At 36.1% G+C, this 25,653-nt stretch overlaps 2 protein-coding genes and 1 pseudogene across 2 annotated transcripts; all 3 read left to right on the top strand.

The window, feature by feature from the left end:
- The first annotated feature begins 8,303 nt into the window (after nucleotides 1–8,303).
- On the top strand, nucleotides 8,304–9,224 carry Or12e8 (olfactory receptor family 12 subfamily E member 8). The gene is given in 1 exon segment (NM_001000324.1): nucleotides 8,304–9,224. A coding segment is annotated over 1 exon segment (921 nt).
- A 6,638-nt stretch (nucleotides 9,225–15,862) lies between these two features.
- On the top strand, nucleotides 15,863–16,807 carry Or12e9 (olfactory receptor family 12 subfamily E member 9). The gene is given in 1 exon segment (NM_001000668.1): nucleotides 15,863–16,807. A coding segment is annotated over 1 exon segment (945 nt).
- A 2,655-nt stretch (nucleotides 16,808–19,462) lies between these two features.
- Nucleotides 19,463–24,021, top strand: Spindoc-ps1 (spindlin interactor and repressor of chromatin binding, pseudogene 1; annotated as a pseudogene).
- The last annotated feature ends 1,632 nt before the right edge of the window (nucleotides 24,022–25,653 follow it).

The following is a 25,653-nucleotide window of genomic DNA, read 5'->3' on the forward strand; positions in this document are numbered from 1 at the left end:
AGCTCTAGAACAAAAAGAAGCAAATACACACAGGAGGAGTAGAAGGCAGGAAATAATCAAACACAGAGCTGAAATCAACCAAGTAGAAACAAAAAAAACCATAGAAAGAATAAACAGAACCAAAAGTTGGTTCTTTGAGAAAATCAACAAGATAGATAAACCCTTAGCCAGACTAACAAGAGAACACAGAGAGTGCGTCCAAATTAACAAAATCAGAAATGAAAAGGGAGACATAACTACAGATTCAGAGGAAATTCAAAAAATCATCAGATCTTACTATAAAAACCTATATTCAACAAAACTTGAAAATCTACAGGAAATGGACAATTTCCTAGACAGATACCAGGTACCGAAGTTAAATCAGGAACAGATAAACCAGTTAAACAACCCCATAACTCCTAAGGAAATAGAAGCAGTCATTAAAGGTCTCCCAACCAAAAAGAGCCCAGGTCCAGACGGGTTTAGTGCAGAATTCTATCAAACCTTCATAGAAGACCTTATACCAATATTATCCAAACTATTCCACAAAATTGAAACAGATGGAGCCCTACCGAATTCCTTCTATGAAGCCACAATTACTCTTGTACCTAAAACACACAAAGACCCAACAAAGAAAGAGAACTTCAGACCAATTTCCCTTATGAATATCGACGCAAAAATACTCAATAAAATTCTGGCAAACCGAATTCAAGAGCACATCAAAACAATCATCCACCATGATCAAGTAGGCGTCATCCCAGGCATGCAGGGATGGTTTAATATAAGGAAAACCATCAACGTGATCCTTCATATAAACAAACTGAAAGAACAGAACCACATGATCATTTCATTAGATGCTGAGAAAGCATTTGACAAAATTCAACACCCCTTCATGATAAAAGTCCTGGAAAGAATAGGTATTCAAGGCCCATACCTAAACATAGTAAAAGCCATATACAGCAAACCAGTTGCTAACATTAAACTAAATGGAGAGAAACTTGAAGCAATCCCACTAAAATCAGGGACTAGACAAGGCTGCCCACTCTCTCCCTACTTATTCAATATAGTTCTTGAAGTTCTAGCCAGAGCAATCAGACAACAAAAGGATATCAAGGGGATACAGATCGGAAAAGAAGAGGTCAAAATATCACTATTTGCAGACGACATGATAGTATATATAAGTGATCCCAAAAGTTCCACCAGAGAACTACTAAAGCTGATAAACAACTTCAGCAAAGGGGCTGGGTATAAAATTAACTCAAATAAATCAGTTGCCTTCCTCTATACAAAAGAGAAACAAGCCGAGAAAGAAATTAGGGAAACGACACCCGTCATAATAGACCCAAATAATATAAAGTACCTCGGTGTGACTTTAACCAAGCAAGTAAAAGATCTGTACAATAAGAACTTCAAGACACTGAGGAAAGAAATTGAAGAAGACCTCAGAAGATGGAAAGATCTCCCATGCTCATGGATTGGCAGGATTAATATAGTAAAAATGGCCATTTTACCAAAAGCAATCTACAGATTCAATGCAATCCCCATCAAAATACCAATGCAATTCTTCAAAGAGTTAGACAGAACAATTTGCAAATTCATCTGGAATAACAAAAAACCCAGGATAGCTAAAGCTATCCTCAACAATAAGAGGACTTCAGGGGGAATCACTATCCCTGAACTCAAGCAGTATTACAGAGCAATAGTGATAAAAACTGCATGGTATTGGTACAGAGACAGACAGATAGACCAATGGAATAGAATTGAAGACCCAGAAATGAACCGACACACCTATGGTCACTTGATTTTTTACAAAGGAGCCAAAACCATCCAAGGAAAAAAGATAGCATTTTCAGCAAATGGTGCTGGTTCAACTGGAGGGCAACATGTAGAAGAATGCAGATCGATCCATGCTTATCACCCTGTACAAAGCTTAAGTCCAAGTGGATTAAGGACCTCCACATCAAACCAGACACACTCAAACTAATAGAAGAAAAACTAGGGAAGCATCTGGAACACATGGGCACTAGAAAAAATTTCCTGAACAAAACACCAATGGCTTATGCTCTAAGATCAAGAATCGACAAATGGGATCTCATAATACTGCAAAGCTTCTGTAAGGCAAAGGACACTGTGGTTAGGACAAAACGGCAACCAACAGATTGGGAAAAGATCTTTACCAATCCTATAACAGATAGAGGCCTTATATCCAAAATATACAAAGAACTCAAGAAGTTAGACCGCAGGGAAACAAATAACCCTATTAAAAAATGGGGTTCAGAGCTAAACAAAGAATTCACAGCTGAGGAATGCCGAATGGCTGAGAAACACCTAAAGAAATGTTCAACATCTTTAGTCATAAGGGAAATGCAAATCAAAACAACCCTGAGATTTCACCTCACACCAGTGAGAATGGCTAAGATCAAAAACTCAGGTGACAGCAGATGCTGGCGAGGATGTGGAGAAAGAGGAACACTCCTCCATTGTTGGTGGGATTGCAGACTGGTAAAACCATTCTGGAAATCAGTCTGGAGGTTCCTCAGAAAATTGGACATTGAACTGCCTGAGGATCCAGCCATACCTCTCTTGGGCATATACCCAAAAGATGCCTCAACATATAAAAGAGACACGTGCTCCACTATGTTCATCGCAGCCTTATTTATAATAGCCAGAAACTGGAAAGTACCCAGATGTCCTTCAACAGAGGAATGGATACAGAAAATGTGGTACATCTACACAATGGAATATTACTCAGCTATCAAAAACAACGAGTTTATGAAATTCGTAGGCAAATGGTTGGAACTGGAAAATATCATCCTGAGTGAGCTAACCCACTCACAGAAAGACATACATGGTATGCACTCATTGATAAGTGGCTATTAGCCCAAATGCTTGAATTACCCTAGATCCCTAGAACAAAGGAAACTCAAGACGGATGATCAAAATGTGAATGCTTCACTCCTTCTTTAAATGAGGAAAAAGAATACCCTTGGCAGGGAAGGGAGAGGCAAAGATTAAAACAGAGACTGAAGGAACACCCATTCAGAGCCTGCCCCACAGGTGGCCCATACATATACAGCCACCCAATTAGACAAGATGGATGAAGCAAAGAAGTGCAGACAGACAGGAGCCGGATGTAGATCGCTCCTGAGAGACACAGCCAGAATACAGCAAATACAGAGGCGAATGCCAGCAGCAAACCACTGAACTGAGAATAGGTCCCCCGTTGAAGGAATCAGAGAAAGAACTGGAAGAGCTTGAAGGTGCTCGAGACCCCAAAAGTACAACAATGTCAAGCAACCAGAGCTTCCAGGGACTAAGCCACTACCTAAAGACTATACATGGACTGACCCTGGACTCTGTCCCCATAGGTAGCAATGAATATCCTAGTAAGAGCACCAGTGGAAGGGGAAGCCCTGGGTCCTGCTAAGACTGAACCCCCAGTGAACTAGACTATGCGGGGAGGGTGGCAATGGGGGGAGGTTTGGGATGGGAACACCCACAAGAAAGGGGAGTGGGGAGGGTGATGTCTGTCCGGAAACCGGGAAAGGGAATAACACTTGAAATGTATATAAGAAATACTCAAGTTAATAAAAAAATAAATAAAATAAAATAAAAAAATAAAAAAAATAAATTAAAAAAAAAGAAAATAAAGTTGAATTATAAAAGAAACATTTTTGAGACAGGGTCTCATATATATCCCTGACTACCCTAGAACTTACTGTATAGAACAGACTAGTCTAGTACTCATATAGTTCACCCGCTTCTCCCTCCATAATGCTGGGATAAAAGGCATTTTACCACATCTGACTTGAAAATAAAATTGTATATAAGCTTATAAAAAAAAAAAGAATTCCAGGAAAACATAAATAAACAAGTAGAAACCCATAGAGAGGAGACACAAAAATCCCTGAAAGAATTCCAGGAAAACACAATCAAACAGTTGAAGGAATTAAAAATGGAAATAGAAGCAATCAAGAAAGAACACATGGAAACAACCCTGGACATAGAAAATCAAAAGAAAAGACAAGGAGCTGTAGATACAAGCTTCACCAACAGAATACAAGAGATGGAAGAGAGAATCTCAGGAGCAGAAGATTCCATAGAAATCATCTACTCAACTGTCAAAGATAATGTAAAGCGGAAAAAGCTACTGGTCCAAAACATACAGGAAATCCAGGACTCAATGAGAAGATCAAACCTAAGGATAATAGGTATAGAAGAGAGTGAAGACTCCCAGCTCAAAGGACCAGTAAATATCTTCAACAAAATCATAGAAGAAAACTTCCCTAACCTAAAAAAAGAGATACCCATAGGCATACAAGAAGCCTATAGAACTCCAAATAGATTGGACCAGAAAAGAAACACCTCCCGTCACATAATAGTCAAAACATCAAACGCACAAAATAAAGAAAGAATATTAAAAGCAGTAAGGGAAAAAGGTCAAGTAACATATAAAGGCAGACCTATCAGAATCACACCAGACTTTTCGCCAGAAACTATGAAGGCCAGAAGATCCTGGTCAGATGTCATACAGACCCTAAGAGAACACAAATGCCAGCCCAGGTTACTGTATCCTGCAAAACTCTCAATTAACATAGATGGAGAAACCAAGATATTCCATGACAAAACCAAATTTACACAATATCTTTCTACAAATCCAGCACTACAAAGGATAATAAAGGGTAAAGCCCAACATAAGGAGGCAAGCTATACCCTAGAAGAAGCAAGAAACTAATTGTCTTGGCAACAAAACAAAGAGAAGAAAAGCACACAAACATAACCTCACATCCAAATATGAATATAACAGGAAGCAATAATCACTATTCCTTAATATCTCTCAACATCAATGGCCTCAACTCCCCAATAAAAAGACATAGATTAACAAACTGGATACGCAATGAGGACCCTGCATTCTGCTGCCTACAGGAAACACACCTCAGAGACAAAGACAGACACTACCTCAGAGTGAAAGGCTGGAAAACAACTTTCCAAGCAAATGGTCAGAAGAAGCAAGCTGGAGTAGCCATTCTAATATCAAATAAAATCAATTTTCAATTAAAAGTCATCAAAAAAGATAAGGAAGGACACTTCATATTCATCAAAGGAAAAATCCACCAAGATGAACTCTCAATCCTCATCTTCAGTTAGTTTATATACAAGTGTGCAATTTCTAGGCTTGAAAGTAAAATGATGCTATCTGGTGCTGGATAGAGGAGCCTTATTTTTTATTATGGCAGCTTGCTATTTTTGTAACATGGTGATTTGGTTGAACACTATAAAGTACAGTAGTAACTGAAAAAAAAAAAGAATTGGGAAGTTAGATACTGGGAGAATTTTTCTTCACATTTACGTTTCCTTTGAGACTATTCAGTTTTTCAAAGGGATGAAATCTCGAGTTAATATGTTTTCTACTTTACAATGTTTCTTACTTTCAGAGCTAATGTTTCTTAATAATCATATACAAAAAAGAAAAGCTAAGGACATGTAGTAATGATAGCTCATGTTATGTTTTCTTCATCTGTTCATTTTCATTATTAGATTAAACTCACTGAGTGGCAAAAAAATGTTCCATTCAATTAAAATGTAACATGAGAAAGGAGCTTATCCCCAGAGTAATGCACATCTACCACTGCAATTGCAGTGTGTCTTCTGCCAATAGAATATATATTTAAAGATGGTCAGTTTCTGACAAATGGAAAAATTTTAGGCACAGTTAAACTAACTTTTATTCATTTTCTGAGATGTATCAATCGATAGAGGTAAGAATGTTATCTTTTCTTAAAGTCATAACTGATACCCTTGAAATACTTTTGGCAAATAGCAAACCTACCTACAATTGTATTTTTACTCTTTTAAAAATGTCAGCATTTGAATGGAGTCATACAAAATATTTAGAAGGAGTCATGGACTTCTCATTTTATAACTACAAATGCTATTTTAGAGTGACTACTGTTCCAATATTTGACATTATTAGATCAAATGTAAGAAAACTTTTAAAATCAAGGGGAAATGATTTAAATTATTATCAACAGTATCATTAACTTATGTGCTAATATGTACCAAGTCATTTTATTTTTTGACTAGGAACATATTTAAACATATCTGTATTTAATCTGGAGTTCCAAATATAACAGCTGATCAAAATGTTGATGAATATGATTGATATCAGTTGGTAACCTACTATTTCACAAAGTGTTCCTGATAGTTAAGAGTTAATATTCATATTAAATCAATCTGGAACTTTAACATATTTCCTTTTGTCATTAAAGACATGAAACTTTTTATTCATCATCTTCAATTTATTCAACACGTTGTCAGAGAAAGAAAAAAGTTGCATGTACATTTATGTTAAATGATCTGTTTAATATCACACCGAATGCTACAATAACCAAAATCGCTATTTCAAAAGAGGATTTTTGTTAAATAAAAGTAAGGTACACCAACTAAATATGCCTAGATTTAACTTAAAAGCCTACTGTCTTTCTTTTCTTTTCTGTGCTCACACAGTTCTAAAGAACTCCATAATGCTTTCCAATCATTAGAAACATAAAGCATACCTATCAAATATTTGAAGAAATTTTTGAAGTAATTGTACTAAGGACATTTTTTAGTAAAGTGTTGCTTAGCATACATGAAACCCTTACATTAGGTCAGAACCACAAACAAAAGGAGAATGTAGAAATATCTTGAATTATGTAATTGCAGTACCTCCTTTTTACATGTAGTTTTAAATGAAGAATTTATAAACGTAAGTAAAAGTATTTGCTCTTTTTAGAATTTAAAATGATACTACCTCCCTGAAACCAAGCAGAAAATCAGAGAAGTTTAATAAATATTTTTAAGTTAGAAATGTAGAAGTGAGTCTATTCCTAGATTGATTTTTTAAAAATATTATAAATGTACTTTAGTTCAACATAGAAATGCATTATTTTACTTAACAGTAAGGAGTGATAGGGGAAAGTATAAGAAGCAGAACATACAATGAAAGAAAATTTTCTCTGTGTGGGATCTTAAAAGAAGCAGTTTTGTGGGCAGTATTTGGCTGAGCAAACTCAGAATATATAATAGTTTCTAGTCCTCAGTGAAATGAGATGAAATTTTAATATTATCTCCATAGTTTCCATATTGAATTAAATTGATGAATAGATATTACATGAATTTAATCATATAGTATACAATAAAAAAACCTTTTGTTGTGCACTTCTGAGTGTAAAGTCATACCTTCATAATTACTATTCTTGTCTACTAGTTGCAGTCCATCAAATTTTCAGTCAATACAATTTCACATTTTACTAATTATTTTTAGTCTACTAATGTTTCACATGAAAAGTTGTGAAAAGGAAAGAAACTATAACATCAAATTCCTATCATCATAAAATTCTGTTTTGTTTTTTACATTTAACATTACCTCAACTTGTAACTATATTTTAAATTCTTGGAACACCATTCACTCATAAGTCTTTAATATGACTGGTGATCTGCTTCATACTTGCTGTGAATTTCACCTTTTTTAAAAATAATAATGCTTAATGTAGAAATTACTCAACATGTATTGAAAACAAAGGAGAAATGAACTATTTCTGTAAAAGTAGATAAAATTAAGTAATTCCTACATATGCCTGCTTGGTAATAAAAAGTCAGTATTTCCTATCGCAGTGTCAGTGGACATAGAAATCATATGCTGTGCTCTGGATGACTTGGAAGATACAAAATAGGCTGCTTGTTTTGTTTTGTTTTGTTTTGGGTGGTCTATAGTTTTGTTTTTCTAATGCTGTTTTTGTTTAGTATGATTTTCACGTTTTGGAGACAGAGAGTAAGACAGAGAAAGAAAGTAAAGTTTGATTGTAGAATAGTGGGGATTGTAGAATGAGGTGGCCAAAAAATGATTAAACGTTGTATGAAAGTTTAATTAAAAATAATAAGACAAATCTTTATTAATCTGAAAAGAACATTGTGATAATAATTTCACATAACCCCATTAGGTAATAATAAAAAATGTTAAGAGAAAGAACTGAATCATTGTATAAAAGAATATTAATTTGGAGTTCTGCCTTTGAGTGGATGATCATTGAAAATGACATGACTTACTGTTGTTAGCTAGAACATGCATTAACATCTAGTAAAAAAATGAAAAATAATGTTTTCCATGGGGCTACTTAGTACCTGACAGTATAGTTTGCCACATTTCAGTTTCATCTATGGAATTGAGGCATTAGGTATGATGTTATTTTCAGTTTGTAGATAAAGCTATAGACAGTGACAGTAAAATAATGGTTCTTCTGGTTGAATCACGCCCACAGACAGAACACTCAGAGAACAGCGCCATGGATAATGCAACCACTGTGACACAGTTTCTCTTACTGGGGTTTTCTGATCTTCATAACCTGCAAACATTTCTGTTTGGGATGTTTTCCATAATGTATGTGGTTATCTTAATAGGAAACAGCTTTATACTTGTCATAGTCAGAATTGATCCTGCACTACAAAAACCCATGTATTATTTCCTGGCCAATTTTTCATTTCTGGAAATTTGTTATGTATCAGTCACCCTTCCCAGAATTCTCTACAATCTTTGGACACAAGATAGAAGAATTTGTCTCCTGGAGTGTGCTATTCAAATGTTTTTCTTCCTAATTCTGGCAGCCACTGAGTGTTTCCTGCTGGCTGTGATGTCCTATGACCGCTATGTGGCCATCTGTAACCCTCTGCATTATCCTCTGGTTATGAACCCAACGAAGTGCACTCAGCTGGCAGTGGGCTCTTGGCTTGGTGGTATTCCAGTCCAGATAGGACAAACTTGTCGAATATTCTCTCTTCATTTCTGCAATTCTAATATAATAGAGCACTTCTTCTGCGATGTTCCCCCAATTCTCAAGCTGGCCTGTGGGGATACTTCAATGCATGAGTTGTCTGTATATTTAGTAGCTATGGTTTTTGTTGCCTCCCCTTTTATGATGATCCTTGCCTCCTACAGCAAAATCATTGCCACCATTCTAAAACTGCCAACAGCCACAGGACGGGCAAAAGCTTTCTCCACTTGTTCTTCACATCTGATGGTAGTTGTTTTGTTTTTTGGATCAGCTACCATTAACTACTTAAGGCCAAAGTCTATTCATTCTGTAAGAACTGATGAACTACTCTCTCTGTTCTACACAATTGTGACCCCCATGTTCAATCCCCTCATATACAGCCTCAGGAACAAGGATGTGATTGCAGCACTAAGAAGGCTTTTACTTAAAATTTAGAGCAACTGACTTAGGTACAAGTGAATAATCAGCTTCTTCCACACTCATGAAAACTATTTCAACTGTTCAGATTCCATTTTATATTGTAACTATGTCTATTGTATCATATGTATGGATATTTAAATTTTGAAATATTTTAATTAAAATATAATTCCTTTCTCTTTTGGTTTTTCTCCTTTAAAATGTTTCACTACCTCTTCCTTCTGCCTCTCCCATGTTACTTATACTACATCCTTCTCAAAAATGTGGCTTAGATAGATGATAGAGAGAGAGAGAGAGAGAGAGAAAGAGAGAGAGAGAGAGAGAGAGAGAGAGATGGTAAACATTAATACCACCTTCCAAGTCTGTGGTTGTTGTGTGTGTATACAATTTAGGGCAGTAGTCATCATTTTCCTGTAGTTCTTTGTCTGAGGCTAGATCTCCTGGAGATTTTTGCTGTTCTATGTTGACATGTCCATTGGTGTTACCATTATAATGCTTTTATTTCTGTAGCCATTTCTACAAGATACTGTTTCATTACAGCACCGTTTTTGGTATTCTGCCTCTTAAAATCTCTTTACCACCTCTTTTATTATGTTCTCAGATACAATATTTGTAGTGTGGATGTATGTAGTGTTGTCTGAGTTCTCCACTGTTTTTTGCTTTTTGAGATTTTTTTGATTTTTCTCTTTCATTTCTGCATTGTGTTCAGTTGTTTTCTGTGGTTTCTGTTTACTTTAAATAGAGGCTGTTTTGCTGAGGATGCATGCCTACACTTACACATAGGTTTAAAGTTAAAATTTTTAACATAGTATGTAATAATGTTGAACTACAAAAGTAGAGGCAGTAGATTCTTTCTGAAGGCCCCGGGAAAGTAGCTACATATTCTGGACTAGACATAATATTCCTACTGTTGAATGGGTATTAAATCTAACTAGAAAGCCATTGCTTTCCAACACGTAAATATGCCTTTATACATATTTTGACATACTAGTAATTTTTGTGATTCCTAGATGTTGGAGTTGGCTGGGACTATTTAATAGTATCTTTCCTCTGAAATTTTGAATAGAGTTTTCTAGAACCCAGAAATTTAGACCATAGAAAAGAAGCGTTCAGGCTAGATCCAGCTCAAATATTAATGGACGTTTTAGTTGTGACCACTGAAGGACTAGAGATGACAATTTTAGCTGTTCAATATTAGTCTAGCTAGAAATTAAATTCTGCAGAGTCTCCTCCTGTTGCTATAAATGTTTGAGCAATTTTTGGTGAGCTGTTTATTTCTAGAAATTCTACATGCCATTTATTCATTTGTATCCCTAAAAGAAAACAAAAACAAACAAACAAACCCTAAAACTAGCCACAGAATCAAAAAGAAACCCTAATTCTAGTGAGAATTTTAGTTTCTTTAAAAACACAGAATATTTTAAGAAGGTAGTTTCATTTTAATTTTGGGTATGGGATATGGGGCTGCTTCAGATTATCAAAAGGGGTTGACAGGGTTGGGGATTTAGCTCAGTGGTAGATCGCTTGCCTAGCAAGCGCAAGGCCCTGGGTTCGGTCCCCAGCTCCAGAAAAAAAAGGGGGGTTGAGGATATTTTGCTATAGCAGGGGCATGATTTTGAGAGCTGCAGATAGCTTTTGTGAGTGTATGGTTTAGGAATTCTTGGGACTTTTCAGAAGATATAAATTCTAGAGCGCTAGTAGGGACTGAGTGAGCGACTGCTGGTTGGAGGCTGGTTGTCACTGTTGTTTGAGATTTGTCAAGAAGTCCTGCCCAAAGAAGAAACAATGAAAAGAAGAAATCACTTATCTTGACAGTGAAGATCAAATTTGACCCAAGGAACTCGATGCACGTAATGAATAGAAAGTACTCTGATTATATTTTCAGCACTCTTTCTGCTCCTTATTTATTTGGAAATTTTCACTCTCTCTCCCTTCTTCCTTTTTTTTTTTCCTATCTAGTGTTACACAATTGAATGTGAAAAAGTTGAACAGGTGTAGAAGTTAGAACCCAAAAAAAAAAAAAAAAATATATATATATATATATATATATATATATATATATATATATGTGTGTGTGTGTGTGTGTTTACATACATATATAATCTTTGTAATGTTTCCTTGCTTTAATTACATAGATAAAAAACATGTTTTTTCTGACATTAAACAACAACTAAAAATGATCAGGGCTGGTATTTAAATCAATGAAATTATAGCATAGTCACCTTGACCCTAATGGTTCCATTTAACTTTAATTCTAATACTCTCAGACTTACCATCAAATTTCACTAGATCACTTTTATTACTATAGAAGGAGAATGAAATTTTTCCTTCTTATTATTGTTTTTAATTTTCAAAAAGTCATTTAACTATCATAGAACAGATATGTAGATACACAAAGTGAGGTACAAAGATAAATGTGGATTTGTATATTCCAATATTCACAGATTCCCTGCAGAAGACACATGCACAGATACAAGAAGTCCCAGATGCCTTTAGAAACAAACATAATTTTTATTCTTTCCTTTTCTCCTCCTCCTCCTTCTCCTCATCCTCCTCCCTCTTCTGCTCATTCTCCTCTACTTCCTAAAGTTCCCATATGATTTTATTTTTTTTTATTTTTATGGTAACAAAAATGATATTTAATTTTTTTAAATAATTTTTTTGCCTTCTACTGCATCCCCATTCACTTTCAAATCTATTGTTATTTTTCATTATTTTTATTATATATATATATAAAACCAAATATTACACATAGTCTATATAACTTCTTTGCTGCATACTTCAATATAATTTGGACTTGAACAGGAAGTAATTGTTTCTTTTACCACTGTATTCTTATTCTTTTCTTTCTTCTCCCTACAGATTTATGTGTGTCATAGAAGATATATGAATAGATATATTTTTGTAGAAGGTTTTGATTTTTCCAAGAATATAGTAAATATATATATACATATATACATATATATATATATTCAGTAAATTTTAAAAGTTCTAAGCAAAAGAATGCAAACGTAAAATCTTTTTAATCACCTTTAAAGATTTATTTTATGTGCACGAGTACACTGTTGCTGTTTTCAGATACACCAGAAGAGGGCATAAGATCCAATTACAGATGGTCATGAACCATCATGTGGTTGCTGGGAATTGAACTCAGGTCCTCTGGAAGAGCAATCAATGCTCTCAACCACTAAGCCATCTCTCCATCCCAATACAAAATATATATTACACATATTCATATGGGTAGAAATTTAAAAAAATATCCAAACAACCCATAGTTAAAAAATATGTCTAAGTAAATGTTTTTAAGCATGATCCCTTTTGAACCTTTAACTTAATGGACAACAATAGAGTAAATGGGTAAATGACATGACAAAGAGCTATAATATCATTATGTAAAAACCTAAACGTAAGGCAAAACAAAGTGACTTTCAGTTATGCAAATATGTTCATATCTAGGATTTAGCCACATTAGCACATACTGTATCATTCACAGTTAACTATTATACAGTCCTCCCTCCTCTGGAAGGATGTCAGCATGTGAGCAAGAGGACAACCCATATTTCTTAGCCATAATTTAATCAAAATATTAATGTTTATGTAAATTAATTACAAATCTCACAGTCATCTAATGTTTTCTTTCATTTATTATGTAATTATGTGTCCATTTGGGTTGTTCGGGATTTTACCAAAATTGCCCTTATGAATTGGGGGTCAGTCTGAGGCAGTCATTGATGGGGAACTCCTTTAATGAATAGGAAGAATTCTGCACTGTGACACCTGAATGCATTTAGTGTTAAAAATTGAGAATCCTAGCTAGAAAGTAAATTTTAAATCCTGTCTTCCCAGTTGCTGTAGATTTATGACTAGTTTTTGATGATTTATTGTTACTTGAAATTATATATACATTTCCTAGTTCAAATATTTCATACAAGAGATGGACAGCTCTCTTTATAGTTTTTGTCAATTGAGATGTAATGTGCCCATCCTCAACAATTTTTTTGAATAGAAAACTCATGTTGAAGATGCCAAAATTTCTTTGCATTTGTGATGATAGAAAGTACATATTAATGTACTTTAAAACAGTACACTATGTTAAAGTGTCTTACCATATATAAAAGGCAGTTACATTTAGGGATGTGCCATAAACACTGATTTCAACACTATGAAGACATATAAATGTTCTCCACTATAATTAATTTGTCATCCAGTTGTGCCTTATGACAACAAATGATATCTCTGAAAAAGTGATTCAGTGATTGAGTGTTCCTTTCCAACCAGGAAGCCTTAATTTCAGTTTTCAATGCTGTAAACGTGTAATGACCAATTTTTGATATTTTCTATTATAGTAATTTTGAATAATAATAAAACCCAATTCTGCCAAGATATATAAGGCATGGCGTTTCTCTTTTCATTTAATTTGAAGTTCTTGGTATATTAAATTTATGACTGACAGAAAAACAAAATTCTATACAATTAGAAATTAACATGGGAAAGGAATTGTCCCCAAGGTAGAGAGCATGCCTTGTTAAATGGATTAGTGTGTTATGACAGTAGAATATATTTGTAAGAAATTTGGTTTCTCTCAAATAAAGGAAGACACTTAACCTTAGAAAAATAAAATTCTTTATCATTTTAGTGTTGTATGGCAATAAATCAAGGTAAGAATTTGAATTCACCTAATTACAAAGAGAATAGACTAACTTGATTAAGCACAAAATTATGTACCTGAACTATATTTTATCATAATCAAAATGATAAAATTGCATAAATTATATATTTTTTAAATATTTTTGTTAGGAATAAATTAGGATTTCATTTTAGAATTATACTATTTTTGTATTATAATATTTTTATTATAATAATGAGAGAAAACAACATTTACAAACCATTTTATTATGAAAGACTAGTGTATGAAACATCATGTTCACCAATATTAACATAGAATGTGCTAATGTGTATTAACTCATTATTTTGCTAAGCATATTTAAGTGATTCTGTGATAAAACATCTAACATATATGTGTGTATATACAGGTATATATAATAAAATTATATATTATATTAAATTATGTTAAATTTATATAAAATTATAAAATATATTAATTATATTAAACTTATATATTATATTTTATATATATAATAAAATTCCACCTATCTACAATAGAGAATTAAATGCTTGAATAAAAATTGTTGATGTAAGCATAACACATACTATTACCTAAATAGCTCCTGATAGCTCTGTTAATGTCTATCAGAAATGATTCTAGAAATGTTATAAAATATTAGCATATCTTCATTTGATTCAGCACAATTTTTGCCATAGGAAAATTCTGTTAAATTAATGCAGCCGTGTGTGTGTGTGTGTGTGTGTGTGTGTGTGTGTGTATGGTTTATGTGTATGCATATGTATATATACATAGATGTTTATCAAATGATTTAATTAATTATGCAATATATGCAATATATATTAGAAAAGATTTCATTTCAAAGGTGATAATAGCTAAACCTTATAGAAGTATTTGAATAAAACTAAATGAGAAGTTATTTGAAATTTCTAATGCCTATATTTACTTGAAATTTCTACTAAATTAATTTCTCAGTATAAGAATAAGGATCAAAAAGTTTTCATGGGTTCGGTCCCCAGCTCCGAAAAAAAGAACCAAAAAAAAAAAAGTTTTCAAATTACCGACATACAAACATACACATACACACACACAAAGGAGAATGTGTGTGTGTTTGTGTTTGTGGGGGGGGGAGTGAGAGAGAGAGAGAGAGAGAGAGAGAGAGAGAGAGAGAGAGAGAGAGAGATTAATGTTAGATGATTTGGAAGGTTTGTTTTAGCAATTTGTGCATAAAATACTTACAGGAGCTGAGGAAACAGACTGGAGGTAGGTAGAGTGCCAGCCGAGCCACTATAAAGCTATGGTTAAGAATGGTTGACCCCATGCAAATAAAAGTGCAGAGTAAGTGCTATTTGTAAAAAGTTTCAATTACTATATTTTTTATTTACATACAGTTTCAAATTAAGAATGTCATAGGTAGGTGTGAAAATACTAACTTTGATTACATAGTTTTTTACATTGAACTTTCGAAAGTTTTAAGTGTAAAATTGCATTTCATAAAATCTGGTGCTGTTGATCATTAATGAAATTGCACATAAAGGCAACTAAGAGAATAAAAGGGAGTTTGAAATATCACATCAAGACACTGAAAATATATGCTTAATATATTTTAAGTTAATTTTTAAATGAATAAAGAATATTTAATCACAATAAATTGATTTGTGATAGTCTTAGGAAACAGTTTTGGAAGAAAATTAAAGAACCAACTGAAATTTGAATCATCAATTCAGAATTTTTCATTTTACATATTTAGATAATCATTTAAAGTAGCATGTGTCATTGTGTCATTTAAAAGGGTATAAATTACATCAGGTAGTGGGTGGGAAAAGAAGCATTTACTTTAGCGACAAAGAATATATGTCATGACAAATTCTGAGTTCATTAGCTACACAAACACACACACACACACACACACACACACACACACACACATAAACATTAAACAGAATGAAGAAAGACAAATACTATGGTTTCAGTCTCTGAATGATACACCAAAGCTGAGGATAAGGAGGTATACTTTGAATCATCCCCGCAGATGAAACACACAGACATCAGGGAAGAGGACAATGCCTCCACAGTGACACAGTTTCTTCTGCTTGGATTTTCTGATCTTCCCAACCTCCAGAGCTTTCTATTTGGGATATTCTCTATAATGTACTTGATTATACTAATTGCCAATAGTTTCATAATTGTTATAACCACACTGGATCCTGCACTACAGAAACCCATGTATTTTTTCCTGGTCAACTTTTCTTTTCTGGAAATCTGTTATGTATCAGTCATTCTCCCTAGGATTCTGTACAGCATTTGGACACACAACAGAAATATTTCTCTTCTGGCTTGTGCTATACAAATGTGCTTCTTCCTAATGCTGGCAGCCACTGAAAGTATTCTCCGGGCCGTGATGTCCTATGATCGCTATGTGGCCATCTGTAATCCTCTGCACTATGCTCTGGTCATGAACCCAAGAAAATGCAGGCAGCTGGCAGCAGGGTCCTGGCTCGGTGGCATGCCATTCCAGCTTGGGCAAACCTGTCAAATATTCTCTCTACATTTCTGTAACTCTAACCAAATAGATCACTTCTTCTGTGACATACCTCCTGTACTTAAACTGGCCTGTGGAGACACTTCTGTTAATGAGATGTATGTCTATGTAGTGGCTATCTTGCTTGCTGCAATCCCTTTTATACTAATACTAACATCGTACAGCAAAATTATTGCCACCATCCTGAGGCTGCCAACAGCAGAAGGACGAGCAAAAGCCTTCTCCACATGTTCTTCCCACCTAGTGGTTGTAGTTTTGTTTTTTGCCTCTGCATCTATTACCTACTTAATGCCAAAATCAACTCATTCTGCAGTAAGTGACAAATTCCTTTCTCTTTTCTACACCATTGTCACCCCCATTTTCAATCCCATGATTTATTGCCTTAGGAACAAAGAGGTTATTGCAGCTCTGAGAAGATTATTGCTTAGAACATAGTGTCACGGTTTTCAACTCAAGTGACAAAATTACAAACCCAGGTCTGACTCACAGAGACTTTTCCCCTATGTTCTTTTACTTTGAGATGCTATTCACCACCTGCTAGGAACTGTCTTTGTTATTTTGAAATTTAGTATAACATCATTTTGCTTAGAAATACAGTCACTGAATGGATATTGAAGATGTTATGTGTTAATGAAACATTTGTCCATTATATATTTTCTTTGATAATTTTTCTTTGGGTATGCAATACATTCCCTTCTCCTATCAAAATCCAATTGCTACATCCAAATCCTTCCCTACATGTAAGTCTTTGTTTTGTTTCATGGCCCAATAAGCTTGACTCAGGTCCTCTGTATGACCAGTTTAAATGTATTATATATAGATCCTCTATTGAAGGCATTGATTCCCGCTCTATCTAAATATTTTTGTTGGTAGTATTGCTGACAACAGAGTAGGTTTCCTTCTCATACTCATAACCTATTCTTAATGGGGCAAGTTTCATTCAGGTCCAGTCAACTGAAGAGTAGCAACTACTGTGAGTTCAATTCTCACTTATTAGCAACAGTTTGTGCAGCCATGTATCTGCATGAAAAGAAAATCTGAATCAGTCTGTTTTCATGTGACATATTTATACCTCTAAATTATTTGTTAATTATCTCCCTCATCTTCACATTGATATTTCCTATTATTTTCATTTTTATCATGTCTGACTTAACTATTATAATTACATGTCAAATATGTAATTAATAATATGTAAGCATAGGTTAAGTTAATGGATGAAGTCCTGAAACTTTATGTGTTGTGACAGATTTTTGGTCAGCTGCGAGACTATGAACAATGAAACTGAAAGAAACATTGAACCTATCATGTGTCTCTGTTACGTTATTGCATTCCCACAACTCTATAATCTTCTGTGAAGTTGATTTCAAATCCTATGATGCCTATAAAATATTCATTAATTTTACATCTACACCAAATATCTACTCTAGGTATTATAGAATTTGATTCATAAATGTCATGTTCAACTTTATTTATAGAATATTATTTCTTTATCACCTTACACACACACACACACACACACACACACACACACACAATGGCATATATTATTTATCATTATTTATCTTTGGTACTAATTATATATTTTTAAAATACTTACTCCTAATGGCCATCCTCTTCTGTCTGTCTGTCTGTCTGTCTGTCTGTCTCTCTCTCTCTCTCTCTCTCTCTCTCTCTCTCCTTCTCTCTATTTCTCTGTCTGTCTTTGTTTCTCTCTCACACACACATATATTTATGTTAATTTTATATAGGTATATGTGAGTTGAAACATATACTAATAAACAAATGTCAATAAAATATAGAATCCACAAATGACAGAAAACAAGAAAGAAATGACAGATTAAATTATACATTTCTGAGAAATCTTAATTAAGCTAAGATTTTCAGTTGTGTACATTTTTCTCCAAAGGGAATAATTTATTTTTCTTCATGTTTTTTAAACACTGCAAACACACCCATTGTATACATATGCTATATTTTCCAGGTGATAGGTTCCAAATCTTAACCTATTATGAATAGTTCTGCAATGAATGCTGATGTACCTCTGTGACAAATGAACATTTAAACACTATTCTGAAGTGGCAGAGTTTGACCATATAGTTGATCTATTATCAGCATGGACAACAGTTTAATGCTCATTTCTTTTTTTTTTTTTTTTTTTACTTTTACACCAATACTTTATTGGATTTCTTTTTTTTAATTTATTTAATACTTAATAATAATTCTTTGGTTTCCGGGCAAACATCCCCCTCCCCCCATTCCTTATCAGTGTTCCCCTCCCAACCCTCCCCCCATTGCCGCCCTCCCCCCAACAGTCTAGTTCACTGGGGGTTCAATCTTAGCAGGACCCAGGGCATCCCCTTCCACTGGTGCTCTTACTAGGATATTCATTGCTACCTATGAGGTCAGAGTCCAGGGTCAGTCCATGTATAGTCTTTAGGTAGTGTTAATGCTCATTTCTATAGAGGCTAAAATGTCTTGCATTCCACAAAATTATTTAATGGTTCTCATTGTGTGTCTCTATGCCCTACTCTGTCTTTCTCTGTCTCTATCTGTCTCTGTCTCTTTGCCTCTACCAGCTTTTTGTATTTTTTTGTATTTTTATACTCTATTTACATCTATTTGCATGTAATTTTTTATTACTTTATGTGCATCATATGAGATCAGGTGGCACAAGAAGTCATAAAATGTTGTTAGATATTTTTGGACATTTCTTGAAACTTTTGGAACTTATTTTTAAGTTACCACTCCAGTCCTGTTTCTTATTTTCTTAAATGACTAGAATTCACACTTTAACAAGGGAAAATCTCAGTGTAGTTTTCAATCCATGTTTCTTTGTTACGATTGAGGTTGACTATGTTACTCTGTGAGTACTGGACATTGGCATCTCATTTTTTGTCATCTCTTATCAATTTTGGGAAAAAATTATTTCTCATAATTTTAAATATTTAATTAATATATTTCTCATTAATTGTTTGAATATATATTCTCTATATTAATCATAGTCTAGACATATGGCCACCTAAGATATCTTACATTCTGTAATATGTCTCTTCTGTTGATAGTTTGCTATCTCATTTTTAAAGGGTGCCGATGAGAATGGTATGCCCATTACTTGGTCTAGAGTATCTTATAAATTCTTGGACATCATTATTAGACCTTAATTTACTGATAGAATGTTTTCACACCAATGGACCCATATAATCCCAATTCCTACCAATAAATTTATTGAATGGTACCCTTTCTAGGCCCAAGGACCAGTCATTAAATGGTCTGTGCTGACCGTGGTTCCAGATGGGTGGTAGCATTTAAAAGAACATCCAAGTATACAATCACTTTGCATAAATCATAAATGATCATAAATGGAGTCAAATCTGCCTTTAAAATTTAGACTCTCCAAATACAGAGGTGAATGCTCACAGCCAACTATTGAACTGAGAATGTGGTCCCCACTGGAGGAGTTGAGAAAGGATTGAAGATGCTGAAGGGGTTTGCAACCCCTTAAGAACAACAATACCAACCAACTAGAGCTTCCAGGGATTAAACCACCATCAAAAGAGTACGCATGGACAGAACTATGGCTTCAGCTGCATATGTAGCAGAAGATGGCCTTGTTGGACACAAATGGGAGAAAAAGACCTTGGTCCTGCCAAGGCTGGACCCTCAGTGTAGGAGAATGTCAGGGCAGGAAGGCAGAAAAGGGTGGGTGGGCCGTGGAACACCCCATAAAATAAGAGGTAGAAGGGAAGGAATATGGGGTTTATGGAGGGGAAACCAGGAAATCAAATATCATTTGAAATGTAAATAAAAATATCCAATAAAAAATAAATAACCTTTAATACTTAAAAAATAATAGTCTCTCAGGACAAAGCAAATTCTGGAAAACTAACGCTGTGCCCAATATAGACTAAGTATTTATGGAATGGACTTGTATTATTATTTCATATTTTCATCTTGTATTAATGATAATAAAATTAAATTGAAATATAGAAAACTTAAATAAAGAAAAGAAGAAAATTTTTCACAAACATATGTGTCCTACAAAGTTGGTAAGCAAAGAAAAAGTCATCTATGTGCAGAAACTTCATTACAGAACTAAAGGTTTAGTTTTCCAGAAAAGAATAATAAATATTTTTTATTTATTTATTATTTATTTATTTTTACACTCCAGATATTATTCCCCTTCTGGTCCATGCCCCCTGACTATTCCAGGTTCCATACCTCCTCCCTGTTCACCCCACCCCCATCTCCACAAGGATGTCTCCACACCACTAGATCTCTAAAATTCCTGAGGCCTCCAGTCTCTTGGGAGTTAGGTGAATCTTCTCTGACTGAACCAAGACCCTTCAGTCCTCTGTTGTATAAGTGTTGGGGGCTCCATATCAGCTGGTGTATGCTGCCTAGTTGGTGATCCATTGCCTGAGAGATCTCAGATGTCCAGGTTAATTGAGACTGCTAGGTCTCCTACAGGGTTGCCTTCCTTCTCAGCTTCCTCCAGCTTTTCCCTAATTTATCCAGAAGGATCATCAGCTTCTGTTCATTGGTTGGGTGCCCATATCTGCATCTGACTCTTTCAGCTGCTTGTTGGGTCTTTTGGAGGGCAGTGACGATGGGTCCCTTTTTTGTGAATGCCCAGTAGCCTAAATAATGTTGTCAGACCTTGGGGCCTCCCAATGAGCTGGAACCCACTTTGGGCCTGTCTACAGGCTCTTCTCCACTTCCATCCCAGAAGTTCTTTAAGAGAGGAAGTCAGAGCTTTGACTGTGGGATAACAACTCCATCCCTCACTCTTTCTGCTGGAGATTGGTTCAATAGGTTCCCTCCCCCTACTGTTGGGCATTTCATCTGAGGTCCCTCTTTTGAGTTCTGAGTATCTCTACTTCTCAGGTCTCTGGTACATTCCAGAGCATTCTTTCAGCCTCCTTCCTCTCAAGGTGTCCTGTTTTCATTCTTTCTTCTGGCCCTCAGGGCTTCAGTTCTTTTCCTCTACCCAATACAAGATCATGTATAAAGGGATTTTCAAACATTGAAACTTTCCTTAGAGTATACAATGTCATTTCTCCAGGATTAGATGATGTGTGCTAGAGTATTAACTAACCAGATAAGGGATGCCCACTAAACAATAACAGCATGTCTCCCATGAGCATAGTAACTGACTTATAATTAGATGGAGAAAATTCATGTCTGTTAATATCAACCTGGTCAAAACCCCATGGTTAGAGAAGTCATAGACACTGGATATGGATCATCTTGATGTTGATGTTTTAAGTCATCAGGTGGTTTAACTGCATTTTTTTATGTTAGCACACTGGTATTCCCAAACTTGCTCAGATCAAAACATCTTTTATAGTTTGTAATGATTAATATAGATGCCTATCAGTGCTTAACTGCAAAGAGCCAGAAGTAAATGCTCAATTACAGATGATTCATCTATATCAAACTTCTTCATCACAACTAACAAAGAACATCAAATTGTTCTTTCTAACTCTGTAAAGAACAGAATTGGAATATTGGTGGGGATTGCATTGAATCTGTAGATTGCTTTCAGCACGATGGCAGCCATTTTTACTATATTAATCCTGTCAGTTTATAAGCATGGGGATCTTCTCATCTTCTGAGGTTTTCTTCAATTTCTATCTTCAGAGACTTGAAGTTCTTGTCATACAGATCTTTCACTTGCTTGGTTAGAGCCGTACCAAGGTATATTGTCTTATTTGTGGCTGTTATGAAGGGTGTATATTTCCCTAGTTTCTTTCTGGGGCTGTTTATCCTTTGAGTACAGGAAGGCTACTGATTTATTTGAGTTAATTTTATATACAGCCACTTTGCTGAAATGGATTATCAGCTGGAGGAGTTGTCTGTCGGAATTTTTGGGGTCACTTAAGTATGCTATCATATTATCTGCAAATAGTGATATTTTTACTTCATCCTTTCCAATTTGTATCCTTTAGAACTCTCTTGCTTGTCTAATTGCTCTGACTAGGACTTGGAATACTACAGACAATAGGTAGGGAGAGAGTGGGCAGCCTCGTCTAGTTCCTTATTTTAGTGGGATTGCTTCAAGTTTCTCTCCATTTAGTTTGATATTGGTTATTGCTTTTCCATATGTTGCTTTTACTATGTTTTGGTATGGACATTGAATTCCTGTTTTTTGCAAGACCTTAATTTTTCCTTTAAAAATCTATACTTTTGGGATCATAACCTCATGGACTAGGGTTGTGGAAAGTTAAAGCCTATGGCTTGTGGAACATCTTGGTGAGTGGAGGGTGATCTAGGCAGGCCACAGTCCTTGAGTTGTCTGGGGTAGGTATCCCTTTTTAGCCTCGCCATGGTCCTGAGAGCAAGAGTGCTGCTGTGCTGGATTGCTTTGAAGTAAGGCTCAAGTGTGAGGAAGGGGAGGATGAGGAGGAGGCTGTGCTGGCAGCTGTGATCTTACAGCCTGAACTGATGATCAGAGTAACCCAACAGGAAAAGATGCTAGCGCCTCAGCCTAACCTGCTGGAAGCAGATGTGGAAGGCTATGAGGAGCCCAAGCAGCAATTTCATGAGAGCAGGAGTTCTGGGTGGGGAACAGACCTGGATGCCATTGACTGGTGCTCTGCATGGTTGAGGGGGCAGGGGGTACTGAGATCTGGTCCCCATCAGCAGACACTGCTCACACACCTCTTGGAGCAGCATCCTCATATGCCATACCTCAGCCCCTCTGAGAAGAGCAACATCTTGAAAGCCTTGAGTGAAGGGGTTGCCCTTCTACAAGGCACCCATGATGACCAGTCATCTCTGCCCAGTCTAGTCTTGCCAGGATGGCTAGTCAGAGCCCATCTCCAAATAAGATCTTGCCAGGCTGCCAGCAGAGATTGTAGTCCTCTTGAACTCTTAAGAACAAACCGAAGAGACTCTGGCCCAAAAGGCTCTGCCCTCCTTGAGCTTCCTGTTGCCCCTGTCTTAGAGCAAGGAAATGGAAAGTCCTGTGGTCAGAGATGGAAAGAGTGCCCTGAGGAAGAGCCTGCTAAAAAGAAAAGAAGCAGACGTATGGCCAAAGACCTGGGTTCTGACTCAGAATCCCCATCTCCTGAGTCACCTACAGAGATATTCGCAGCACCAGCTGAAGTCTGACACTTCACTGATGGCAGCTTCCCTCCTGGCTTGATCCTCCAGTTCTTTTCCCACATGCAACTCAGGACTACCGGCAGTAAGGATTCTTCAAAAGACAGAAAAGCTGCGGAGGGCCTGCCCCAGACACCAAGTCCCTCTTCAGCCTCCCCTCCAGAGCTCCGTGGGTCACTGGATATTCAGGTTATCCTGATGGAGGAAATAACCAGCAGTCAGCCTCTTACCCGACTGGTCCAAGCACCTCCCAGGGCACCAAGGGGTTGGTAACAGGTGATAACCCAGGCTGGCCCATGGTTTTGTCAGAATCCAATGCCACTGTTAACCGACAACCAGAGGAAGGAAGTGGAGTATATGTTTTCAGTTTTCTAGTCAGGGAGGAGTGGGAAGAAGGAAAGGTGGGCGGTAGGAGGCAGTTATCCCCCATTGGCTTAAATCACATATCTGCCCAGCTTGGCCACCTGATAGAAAGTTTATTAAACCAGGTGACAGGACATTGTGGAGAGGGGAGGGGTGACATCACTGATACAAAGGGGTACTAGAAAACGCCTGCCCTTGCCCAAGCCTGAGGTAGGGAGAAGTGGCTTGGGTTGTTGGGTGGTAAGGCACTGGTCCTGTGGAGAATACCTTCCCCATACTTTGCTGACCCCACAACTCCTCCTTCCTATCACCTTCCCACCATTCTCCCCTCACACAGTGCTTTATGAAAAGTTGGTTATGATGGGGTTTGAACTGAACCCCACTACCTCAGGGGACACCTTTCCTCCCCCACTTCCAGCTCCTACAGCAGTAGGCCTCCATCACTTCTTACTTCCTCATCCCTGCCATGGAATCCCTTTATTACCCCTTTACCTGTTGTACTGTTGCATCTATTGTCCTGTTGTATATATTGCCTTTGTTGACAATAAATTATTTTTTATTAAAAATAAGTCTAAATTTTTACAGAAAAAAATCATTCAAATGGGAATGACATGCATTCTCTCTTTGCAGCTTATCTTTTCAAACACACACACACACACACACACACACACAGAGAGAGAGAGAGAGAGAGAGAGAGAGAGAGAGAGAGAGAGAAAAACCATGATATTCCATGACAACCAATGGGAAGCAAGGTGGAAGTGATGAGGACAGTAGAGGTTATAGAAGTAAATGTGTTCAAAATATCCTACGGACATGAAGAAAACTGACTTACAAATCAGCTATATTCAAGGCATAAGTACTAAAAGGTATTTAAGGTAAATTTATGAAACAAATAATACAGATATCACAGTTTTATTTCAGTGATCCAATGAAAAATACCTTTCCATTATGAATCTTTCAAAATATCACCATTGAAATTTTCACTAAAAATTGGCCCTTTTGAAACCTTTTGTGCTTTTATATGAGTATGATTGATATGTCTATACATGCTGGCATGCATGTGGTCACAGATATCAGTGTATGTGCATGCATATATGTGCCTTTGTGTGGTTGGCGATATTGACATTCAGATGTTTTGCTTCTACACTCATCACTTTATTTGCTGAGGCAAGATCTGTCCCTATACCTGGAGCTAGCTGATTCTGCTTGCTTCCACAATGCACTTTCTCTAACTACCTAGCACAGGGGTAAAAGGTAGCCTGCCACATCTACTGTGGCTTTTTGACAGGAGTACTAGAGATAAGAAATCAGGCCTTGCTTGTTTCCCCAATGTAGGGGAATGCCAGGGTGGGAGTGGGTGAATGGGAGGGGGAACATCCTCTTAGAAGCTAGGAGAGAGGGGATGGAAGAGGAGGGAACCAGGAAAGCGGATAGCAGTTGAAATGAAATTGAATAAAATATTTAATAAAAAAGAAAAAAATCAGGCCTTCACATTCATGGGACAGTTTAATCCTGTTCCCAGTCTTTAGAATTCATTCTTTAATTTGGTTTCCAGGTTACAATCCATCATCTTTCCAAGGCAAGAACTCTAAGCAGAAACCTGGAGTCAGCAACTGAAGCATAGACTAGAGAGGAATGCTGCTTATTGCCTTGTTGTCCACTGACTTGTTCAGACTATTTTTTGTTTCAATTTTTATTTATTCTTTAATCTTTTTTTATAGTCCAGACTTATCCTCTTTGCAGTCTATCCCTGGACTGTTCCACATCCCACACTACCACCACTCCCCGCCTTCTGGGTCTACTAGGGGTTGCCT

Source organism: Rattus norvegicus, chromosome 3 (assembly GCF_021556685.1).
Source record: "Rattus norvegicus strain SHRSP/BbbUtx chromosome 3, alternate assembly SHRSP_T2T, whole genome shotgun sequence".
NCBI classification, from domain to species: Eukaryota; Metazoa; Chordata; class Mammalia; order Rodentia; family Muridae; genus Rattus; species Rattus norvegicus.